Source organism: Arachis ipaensis, chromosome B10, assembly GCF_000816755.2.
Source record: "Arachis ipaensis cultivar K30076 chromosome B10, Araip1.1, whole genome shotgun sequence".
In the NCBI taxonomy this organism is placed as follows: Eukaryota; Viridiplantae; Streptophyta; class Magnoliopsida; order Fabales; family Fabaceae; genus Arachis; species Arachis ipaensis.
In genome coordinates this window covers 23,917,239-23,928,077 of record NC_029794.2, presented here as the reverse complement: position 1 = coordinate 23,928,077, position 10,839 = coordinate 23,917,239, and the positions used below count along the sequence as shown (strand labels likewise).

Sequence of the window (10,839 nt, the reverse complement as noted above, 5' to 3'; positions counted from 1 at the left end):
ATCTCATTTTATAGATATAGTAATTTATTGACTAATAATAAACTTTTAAATAAAAATTTGATCCATAACAATTTAATTTTAAATTTGTTAGGTTAGAAAATACTATAAAAAAAAATAAAAAATATTAAACTCTTATACCAAATTTATTTATTATATATAAATAAATTACAATTTTATTCGATAGTGATTATAATCATAATTAATTAAATAATAAAATAAAAAATATTAAATTTTATTAACATATATAAAGAACACCAGTCCTGCTATGCTTTTCTCACTGTGTTTTGTGATAATATTTCAGCTGTGTTGCTTGCCTATAATCCAATTTTACACAATCGAACCAAACACTTTGAATTAGATTTTTACTTTGTGAGAGACAAAGTGATAAAAGGCTCCATTGCTGTTACCCACATTCCTTCCACATAACAAGTAGCGGATGTGTTAACTAAACCCTTGTCTTTAACCAATTTGATAAGTTTAAGAGTAAACTCAGATTCGCAATCAGACCATCATGAGCTTGGGAGAGGGGGGTATTAACATATATAAAGAATGTAAAGAATCTTTTATAAAAAGAAGGAAAAAACAGATTCTATCTAATAAGATTAGTTGAGTAATTCTCAAATTAATTTAAATAATATTTTCAAATAATTCTATTATGAGGAGTAGGATTTTTTTTTTACCAAAGATAGGAGACTCGAACCCGCAACCTCTTAATTGAGTATGGGGAGACTATGCCATTTGAGCTATTACTCATTAGCAGGATTAGTTAGATTTAGGGGTGTGCATAGCCCGGCCCGGCCCCGGACACTTTAGGGGCTATTTTGGTGTGATTTCACCGGGTTTAGGGTCGGGTAAGGGTCTCAAAAATAGACCCGGTCATTATTTCGGGCGGGGTCCGGGCCATGACTCGGGTCACCCGAAGTCGGCCCGGTGGCCCGGTCATCATACACAATTAATATTTTGTGTTATTAGTGATGAATGATGGCTATTCTTATGTGGAATTTAAGTATTGTAAACCTTAATATTTTTTATTATTAGTTATTATAAGAATATACGTTAATGTTTTATGTTTAAAATGCATAAGATTTTAGACTAATGCATAATATTGTGTTATTTATATTGATTTAAATATTTGGTGTTATTAGACAATATTAGTATTGATTATGGTTATGCTTTAATTTTAGAGAAGAGTTGGTTCTTGTTATATTTTTCTAAGTGAATTTTATCATGTCAAATAATGGTTGGAGTCTTGGAAATCTAGATATTTTCACATGCTAGCTTATAAGAAGGTATCACGGTAATGTAATGCTAACAGCCCGATTTTCACCCGGTATAATCGTAGCCCGAAAATGTATAGGTTTCATCGGGTCTAAGACCGAATTCGAATATAATAAATAGATCCGGTATATATTTCGGGTCGGGTCGGATCTGAGCCACATCAAACTTAGTTTCACTCGACCCATCCACATCCCTAATTAGATTAATAGTGAAAGCTTCTGTGTGTATATATATATATATATACTCCTACTCTAATGTACAAACCAAAAAAAAAATGAAAAATAACACTTTTTAATTCCTTCTGCATAAGTTTCATTCTTCTGTTTAAAAATTCTTTTTCTTTCTTATTTTTACAAATTTAAATCTAAATCTAATCCTAAAAATAAACAAATCAATTCAAACGTGAAATTTAAATTTAGATAATGACAAATTTATTATATATATCTTCTAGAATGATGATCATGATTACATAAAACAGTAACCTCTGACAAAGGAACACGTTACTGTACCCTCTTGATCTACAATAAATCAATAATGTAATAAAATAATATAAATAGATAAGGAAAAAACACACTAGTTCACTAGGTAAAGGGTAGCAGTAGTAAGTAGTAACTAGTAACATAGTAACATAGAGTAGTTGCTGAAGTAAGCAACAATGGAGAGAAGGATTGGTTATGAGATCTTGGTAGTGGTGGTGGTGGTTTTGAATCTCTCATTGAATTGTGTTCCTGCTTCAGCCAACTTTGGTAATGAGGTGGACCAACACAGAAGAAGCCTTCTTGCTAATGGCCTTGGAACAACTCCTCCTATGGGGTATGTATAATCTTAAATCTTTGTTTTCTTGTTCTTTTGATTGCAATTCTGTTATTTTGTTATATACTTTCTTTGTTTCATTATTTTTTATCAATTATTGTCATTGGCATATATGATTGGATCTTTCTCTTTATTTATTTGTTTGTTTTTTTCATTCATGTTCAATTGTTTTGGATATATGCATCAAATGATTGGTGATGCTGATTGATTTGTAAAAACTCTTTGTGCAGATGGAACAGTTGGAATCACTTCAACTGTCAAATTAATGAAAAAATCATCCGGGAAACTGGTATTTGATCATCCATATCTTTAATTTGTTCCATGTGAATTCATGTTTCATAGAAGGCACTGTTCTGTTTGTTCTGTATTCAATTTTGCAGTTCTTCCCCAAATTGGATTTCAAACCTATCACTGTTTGCATTTCAGTTTAGTCTTTATTTGTATACAATCAAGAATTGTTAAGGCAATGACCTGATTTATAGATTTTCGATTGCAGCCGATGCGCTTGTTTCGACTGGTCTTTCAAAGCTTGGATACACTTTTGTAAACATAGGTACATATGAAAGCAACTAAATTTTCAGTTCTTATATTTTGATTTCATTTTTTACAAAGCAAAATGCTGTAACTATAATCATACCATTCATGCAGATGATTGCTGGGCCGAGCTACACCGTGACGATAAGGTCTTATACCTATGGTTTTTCTTTGATTTTCTTCCTTCTATTCTTTTTATCCTTCAAAGTTATTGCATTGTGTCAAAAAACAGTATGTTCCAAATAATCTTGCAGGGCAATTTGGTAGCAAAGAAATCTACATTCCCTTCTGGAATCAAAGCTCTTGCAGATTATGTTCATAGCAAGGGTCTTAAGCTCGGAATTTATTCGGATGCAGGGTACATAGACTTGGCCAAATTCCCAAACAAACTAGTCCCATTTTCTCATTCAACCATTAGTTCTTTAAACTAAGGTTTCGTTTCGCGATTTTGCAGGTATTTCACTTGTAGCAAACAGATGCCTGGTTCACCTGGTCATGAGTTTCAAGATGCCAAGACTTTTGCATCATGGGTAGCAAACATTATCTTTATTTTTTAAGGAACATACATATCAATCGATCGCTATTAAATAAGTCGTAACGATGCCTTATTTTGCAGGGTATTGATTATTTGAAGTATGACAATTGTAACAATGATGGATCAAAACCAACTGTTAGGTAGTTGAAAGTATATTTTCACTTTACCTCTTATGTTTTCCTTTGATCATCATTCATGAGTTTGAAAACTTTGCTCTTCTTTCTTATTTGCAGATATCCTGTTATGACTCGAGCATTAATGAACGCTGGTCGTCCAATCTTCTTCTCTCTATGTGAATGGTAAAACTCTTATATGTTCCACAATTTTGTGTTCTTCTAATTTTAGTTTCTTCCTTCTAATTGCAATTGCTTTGTTTGTTTAGGGGCGACATGCATCCGGCTTTGTGGGGCGGTCGAGTCGGAAATAGCTGGAGAACTACAAATGACATCAATGATTCATGGGACAGGTGCATAAATATGGATTCAATTTTTTCTAATTCTAGAAGTTTTGTAATTGAATTTGGAATTTTATCTAACTAGCCTCTTTTTACAGTATGATTTCAAGGGCTGATATGAATGAAGTTTATGCTGATCTCGCAAAACCGGGCGGTTGGAATGGTTAGAAATTTAGAAATTTAGATTTCACTTATCAGTAGCTTTGTCTGAATTCTGAAATTGAATAAGTTTTCTGTTGGATTTTATCAAATGAACAGATCCTGATATGCTTGAGGTGGGAAATGGAGGAATGACAAAAGATGAATACATTGTTCATTTCAGTTTATGGGCCATTTCCAAGGTATGAAGATGCATGCTTGTATCCCAGTTCATGTCATAGTTAGAGTTAGTAATGTTCATTGGGGTCATTCTTGTTTCTCATTATAAGTTTTGGTGCAGGCTCCTCTTCTTCTCGGTTGTGACGTTCGAAACATGTCTAAAGAGATTGTGGAGATAATCACAAACAAAGAAGTTATTGCAGTTAACCAAGGTGATTTGATGCGATCATCACATTAACATTGATATTCTGATCCTATCTAGTGGGAAAAGGCTTAGTAGTCGTCGTTAACTTGTTATTCTGTCACTAACAATGTTAAATTCGTACTGTGTTAGATTCGCTTGGTGTACAAGCTAAGAAGGTTAGGATGGAAGGTGATCAAGAGGTAATTAAAACACAAATATGATTGTGTGTGTATAGTCTCAAATTAGCAAGAAGGGTTGATATGCATGTTTTTGGGTGCAGATATGGGCAGGTCCTCTTTCAGGGTATAAGGTAGCTGTTGTGTTGCTTAATAGAGGGCCTCTGCGCAATGCCATCACAGCCAATTGGGATGACATTGGCATTCCCCAAAACAGTGTTGTTCAAGCAAGAGACCTTTGGGAGGTATGTTCTCTTTTTGTGGAGTGAAGTTGATAGTTGAAAATTATTAGATGATTTGACATGTTTGATTAAATTGCTATATAACGTTTTTCAACTATCAACTTCACGTGAAAACAACTGCACGTGAATTTTCACTTTTTTTTCCATACTTAATATATGGACTTATTGTGTATGAGTAATGATTCGAAGTCTTAATTCATCTTCTTATTTATCCTCTTAATACTTACATAAGTAAAAATTTAAATATATATGTTATTTTTTTTTTAAAAAAAAATAAGAAGATATTTATTGTTATTTTTTTTACTATTTTAATATTAAGATGATAATTAGGATAATATATTAGGATTTTTAATCATTACTCTAGTGTATATTATGTTTTAGTTTTGATATCTATAAAACTTGTTTTCTGATTGAAACACATTTTTGAAAGTTTTTTAGGGTCATTTATGCTTATATTTTTAGAAATATGCTTATATTTTTAGAAACCGAAGATAAAAATGAATTAGTAAATTTAAGAGGGATTAGACCCAAATCCCAAAATTTAAAAGATAAAAAAAAGTTAAACATGGATACATTAGCGGCTAGGTAGAAACGCAAATCAGTTGTCTTAGTTAAGAATCATTGAATGATTTGAATATTTGACCAAATTACTCTCTAATAATTTTTAACTATCAATTTTATATGAATACAACTGCATATGAGTTTTGAAACTATTTGGGGGGTTACTGATGTTGTAAGGTATGGTTTTGAATGAATGCAGCACCAGACATTGAAGAAACTATTCGTGAATAAATTGAGTGCTACATTGGAACCACATTCTTGTAAAATGTATGTCTTGAAGCCAGTAGCTTGACTTCTCAAACCACCCACAAACTAAGCTAAGGACTGCACCTTCTGGAGTTTACCTTATTGGAACAACTTTCTTTTCTTCCAAATAAAAAGAAAAAGGGATTGAATGTTTAAACTCAATAAACATTCTTCTTCTCAGTTTGTTCTAATTGAGGTGTTCTATCTTATTTTAGCTCCTAGTTTTGTAAAGATAAACTATATGTGAAACATGAACCTCTATCTGAGTAGTACGTTAAGTGTGAATTATCAACTATAAATTTTAGAGAAAAGTGACAAATAAGTCTTAAAGAATTATATTTCGAACAGATTAGTCTTAGAACAAAAAAAGTATCACTGAAATCTTCTATGATAATAGACGTGAATATATTACTTTTAGATTAGTTTTTATGATTAGAATAAAAAATTTAATTTAAACGTAGTTTGTTCACGTCTATTATTGTGAAAATTTTTTTTTGTATTTTTTTTTTTTAAAAATTAATCTGTTTAAAGTGTAAAATTTCAAATTATGGATTTTTTATAGTTACGATTTTGAGTTATAACTCGTATAACTCTTGAATAAGCTCGTAAATTTGTCAAATTTTTAAACACGTTGGATTTAATCCTAAAATAAGTTTATGACAAATAATAAATTTATACATGCATATTTCTTCCAGAACCATTAAAACCAACTCAATATCACGTTATATATCATACATTTTCATACATTCGTACTATCTTCATACCTTCGAATCTCATTCATACTATCACATACGAGGAATTACTTGTGATTTTTTTTTTCTTTTTGTTTTTCATCATGTCCTGCTCTCTTTTGGATCCATCCAAGAATCTAATTAGAATTGAGTTTTAACTCTACTCTTAATGTTTTTTTATGATTTTTCCATTTTCATATTTGGATTATTACTTATTTGATATATGACGTATTTGATATTTGTATAGTTTCATTTTCATATCAAACAACATTATTTGGAGGGACCAAAAAATATCTTTCCACCTGTGTTTTGAACATTTTAGGATGCCTAACATTTACATTAACCTAGCAAAATAATGGGATTTTCAAGCAAGAAATGGTGTTCTCTATGCAACATTTTTTCATTATATGAGGATTCGAACTCTTGACATTAAAAAAAATACTAATGTAAACTTCTACACAAATTAAACTACTCTTGATTGACTTGCCTCACCTCAAGTTGAAAGGCTACAAACAAATAAAGTAAAATAATAATGAGTTAAAAAAGCAACTTATAATGTATCTCAATTCTCAAATATCTGTACATAATTAATATTCAAAATTAAAATTCATATGAGTCATTTTTAGATTTGAAGAGTATGAATTTAGTGTATTATATTTATGAGTATCAAGTGAGTAATGAATTATAAAAAGTAATAATGTACATAATGATGTTATTATAACAATAAATGAAATACAACAAATAAATATGGTAATATTCTACTTCCATATCTACATATATGATTCCTGTGGTCCAATATTATGATAGTGTCCTTATTCAGTGGCATCAATCTCGTATTATTTCTGGTAGCATCGTGTTGAAATACAGATATTCAAAACTTAATTCAAATATTGATCCACACATGGATTGTTAAAGTATTCATTAACATACTTTTGAATTAGTACCACCACTGATAAATTGTATGTAAACACCACAAAAATGGATAAATTGTGGGTTTTTTTTAACTAATGACAGTATTTTAACTCTTGCAGAATGTGTTAAAACACTTTAAAAAAATGATGCAGTTTTGTGCCCTACAATTAAGTTACATAGGTTTTGTGAAACTCGCACTATATGAGGAAATTATTAATTTTACTCTCTGAAAAAAAAATCAATTTTCTTTAAAATAATAAAATAAAGTGAATATTTTAAAATTCATTTTATTTTATTGAAAATTAACTTTTTTTTAGAAGAGACACTTACTAAATGTTACAAAAATATATTTATACTTTGTATTATGTAATTTGAAACTGTAGAATGCAGATCACATATACACATAGAATCATTGATGCCAGCTAGGGTGAACGCAGATCGAATATGATCAAAATCTCGATCCGGTCTGCACTAAAATCATGGGATCGGATCTAATATCCGCAGTTTTTAAGCTTTGATCCGATATGCGGATCGGATATTGGATCGGATATCGAATATATCCGCAAAACACAAATTTTTTTTTAAAAACATATTTTTATTTAAAAATAACAATAAAATTCTTTTTTTCTACTCTTTTAAATATGTTTACTCTTAAAATAATATTAAACATACTTTTCTTAAATAATAAAATTAAAATAATACAACATATATGATAATTATTAGTTGAAATAAAACATAAAAAGGATATTTACTTATTTATTTGTTTATTTATGTATTTTTGCGGATGTGCGGATATGCAGATCGAATATAAAACCCTCAATACCTACATAAAATCTGCAATCCAATCCTATTAGTGTGCGGATCGAATTCGTTCCGATCCGATAACCTTGTGGATCAGATCCATATCTGCAATTTTCAGATCAAATTTGAATAAACACAACAAATATGCGGATCGAATCTGATCTCACATTATTTCTAGTAACATCGTATTGAGATACAATCATTCAGAACTTAATCCAAATCTTTATCCACACATGGATTGTTAAAGCATTCATTAACATGCTTTTGAATTAGCACCACCACTGATAAATTGTATGCGAGCACCACAAAAAACGATAAAGTATATTTTTTTTTAATTAGCGGCAATTTTTTAATTTCTGCAGAATGTGTTAAAAAACTTAAAAAAAATGTAGTTTTGTGTCCTACAATTAAGTTACATGAATTTTGTGAAACTGGCGCTATGTGAGGAAATTATTATTTTCACTCCTTAAAAAAATATTAATTTTTCATAAAATAGTAAAAAAAGTTAATATTTTAAAGGTTTAATTATTCTACAAGTTTTTATAGTTTCATCAAATTTTTAATTAGGTCTCTATATTTTTTTTTCTTTTTAATTGGGTCTCTATATATTATTTTTTTTTAATTTAGTCCCTGTTAACGTTAAACGTAAAAAAAATGTTAATGAATTGTGAAATTACTTGTATACCCTTAGGAACTCAATTAAAAAAAAAAGTATAGGGACCTAATTAAAAATTCGATAAAACTATAAATATTCAATGAAATATATTCCTATAATCCTTATTCAATGATTCTACAACATAAAAGATATTCCTATAATCTTTTTTATTTTGTTACTATCATTCTTTTGCTTATTTATATATAAATTGTAACAAAAATACCTTCTCTTTTTTTTTAACTTTTAAAATATCTTATCTTAAGAACATACAAAAAAAAAAGATTGGATAAAATGAAACAAAAATAATAGTAATAAGTATATATAAAATGAATTGTCAAAATTATCCCCCAAAATATAACAAATCAAATTTTATATAATACAACGAGATAAAGAATTTATTAACGTAACTTTTTCTAAAGAAAGAATTATATATCAGACAGAAGAGTCTGTTCTCATTGCTTTGGACTCCACATGTTACTGATACTTTAGCTCTCACTTTCGTCGAGTACCAGATACCTGCTCCAATTTCAAATACCTCAGCAACCGAAATGCCAGTTACTATTCCTGCAGACATAACACATTACCCTCATTTTCAACTTGAAAAAGTTTACTATGAACAATAATCAACACACCACTTCAATTAGCAGTAACAACTTGCAATTACATGTGCCCTCGTATTGTGCTGTGTAACATTATAATCTATAAAATAACATACAAAATCCAATTCATGATCATTACTTTACTAAAAAGGCAGAATTATATTATTGAGGTTGTAATTATATAAGATACCTTTGCAATGAGTAGTGAAATTTCCATTCTCACAAAGGCACATGAAACACTATGTCTGTGTATCAAATCCACAAGTTCCACCTCCTTTGGATGGATCCTTGCAAGACACTTATAGTGAAAGAATACTCCGGCATGGCAAGACACTCATATAAGATCTTAATTATAGTTGTTAGTTAACAATAATGTATAGACTAAAATAAAAACCATTCCATTATATGATGATGAAAATATAACTAAAGATAAAGGCATCAATCCACATAACATAATGGAAGGGCAATTAAATAGATAAACATAAGCATGGGTTCAGCAGTATATATCTCAACTTCAATGGCACTAAATCCGAATCCAAAATTCCCTTCAACTGCAACAAGTCAATCGGAACAAGCCACTGCAGCCGCAAATCCTGCATCCAACCTAGTCAATCTGAGCCTCCATCTTCGCCACATTATCCTTAAACTTCATTCATACAGCTTCCACCCAAGGTGGTTTCTGGCCAAATAAAAAGAATCATCCTTAATCTCCTTATTCAGAGTATCCACAACAGTTTTTGCATCACCAACCAAACCCAAATTCAACAAAAAATTAATTTATATGTCAATTCACTAATTAACAAAATTTATTTACATAAATATTCATATTGTAAATCCTTAAATTACTATATCAAAACAATCCAGAAATTAATTCAAAAAATAGGTACTCAACCAATGCCATATTTTTTGAACATTAAAATTAGCACAAACATGTTACATCAAGTTTTAAAAACTGAAAAAAAAAAATCAAATGTTATATGTTACCTATTTTGTGACAGATCGAGTACAGGGAGATCGAGGAGAGGCGCAGCACGGGGACGAGAGGCCAGATGGGAGGTCAGGCGCGGCGAGGCTCGGCGCGGTGCGGTGCAATGCGGCGCAGTGACATCAGGCGAGGCAAAGCACCGCGAGAGACAGTGACTGCTTGGATGGGAAAATAGCGCAGAAGACTTTCGAACAGAATAACGCAGAACAGACCAACGCAGAGAGAAGGAGGCGACGAACGGCCGACCACCAAGCGTCCGCTGCAGACGACGCCACAGAGGGATGAAGACGACGGACCGATGCAGGAGATGACAGTGAACGCGATCTCCATAGAGCAACTGAGGGCTAGTTAGGTTTTTTTTCTTTGGGATAAGATGCAGGGGCTCTTTTGGTATTTTAGAAAAATACATGTTTGTTCAACTAGTTATTACAACTAAATCATCAGAATATTTATTTTTTATCGAGAATATTCTGTTATCTTTAACGTTATTCTCACGGCAGAGACTTAATTGAAAAAAAATTAACGTATAGGGACCCAATTGAAAAGAAAAAAAGTATAGGGACCTAATTGAAAATTCGGTGAAACTATAGAGACCTACAGAGTAATTAAACCTATTTTAAAATTCATTTTATTTTATTGAAAATTAAATTTTTTTCTAGAAGAGACACTTACCAAATGTTATAAAAATATATTTATATTTTGTATTGTGTAACTTGAAACTATAGCATGCAGATCACTTAGGTAGTGTTTGGTTGATGTCCATGTCTCAAAGAGACATACACACGGCAACACACGTCTCCTGTTTGGTTTAGTGA

The 10,839-nt window shown here is 30.7% G+C and overlaps 2 protein-coding genes across 4 annotated transcripts in view; one reads left to right on the top strand and one right to left on the bottom strand.

The window, feature by feature from the left end:
- Positions 1–10,546, bottom strand: part of LOC110267668 — a 23,579-nt gene extending 13,033 nt beyond the window's left edge. Inside the window, exons 1-2 of one of the 2 annotated variants that reach the window (XM_021113483.1) lie at positions 10,024–10,523; positions 9,341–9,718 (exon numbers count right to left, since the gene is read on the bottom strand). In XM_021113483.1, coding sequence (XP_020969142.1) covers positions 9,688–9,718; positions 10,024–10,433 — 441 coding nt within the window. In that variant the 5' untranslated portion in view covers positions 10,434–10,523 and the 3' untranslated portion in view covers positions 9,341–9,687. Of the gene's footprint in view, positions 1–9,340; positions 9,719–10,023 lie in introns of those variants that run through there. The other variant, XR_002355532.1, reaches the window with a different exon arrangement.
- LOC107623650 (alpha-galactosidase 1) lies at positions 1,840–5,677 on the top strand. Of its 2 annotated transcripts, XR_002355531.1 has the most exons (16): positions 1,840–2,091; positions 2,322–2,380; positions 2,588–2,644; positions 2,740–2,774; positions 2,880–2,983; positions 3,080–3,155; positions 3,242–3,300; positions 3,394–3,459; positions 3,543–3,626; positions 3,713–3,777; positions 3,873–3,955; positions 4,054–4,144; positions 4,267–4,316; positions 4,397–4,537; positions 5,295–5,489; positions 5,565–5,677. XR_002355531.1 is itself a non-coding variant. In XM_021113482.1 (15 exons), exons 1-15 carry the CDS (start codon positions 1,934–1,936, stop codon positions 5,385–5,387), a joined length of 1,221 nt encoding a protein of 406 aa, XP_020969141.1. In that variant the 5' UTR covers positions 1,840–1,933; the 3' UTR covers positions 5,388–5,675. The 2 variants fall into 2 exon arrangements, 1 of the variants encoding a protein (XP_020969141.1); XM_021113482.1 differs by having other exon boundaries at positions 5,295–5,675.

Coding starts and splice junctions, on each gene's coding strand:
- LOC107623650 (XM_021113482.1), top strand. CDS start 1,934: ATGGAGAGAAGGATTGGTTATGAGATCTTGGTAGTGGTGGTGGTGGTT. Junction 4,145..4,266: donor AGTTATTGCAGTTAACCAAG/GTGATTTGATGC, acceptor GTACTGTGTTAG/ATTCGCTTGGTGTACAAGCT. Junction 4,538..5,294: donor AAGCAAGAGACCTTTGGGAG/GTATGTTCTCTT, acceptor GAATGAATGCAG/CACCAGACATTGAAGAAACT.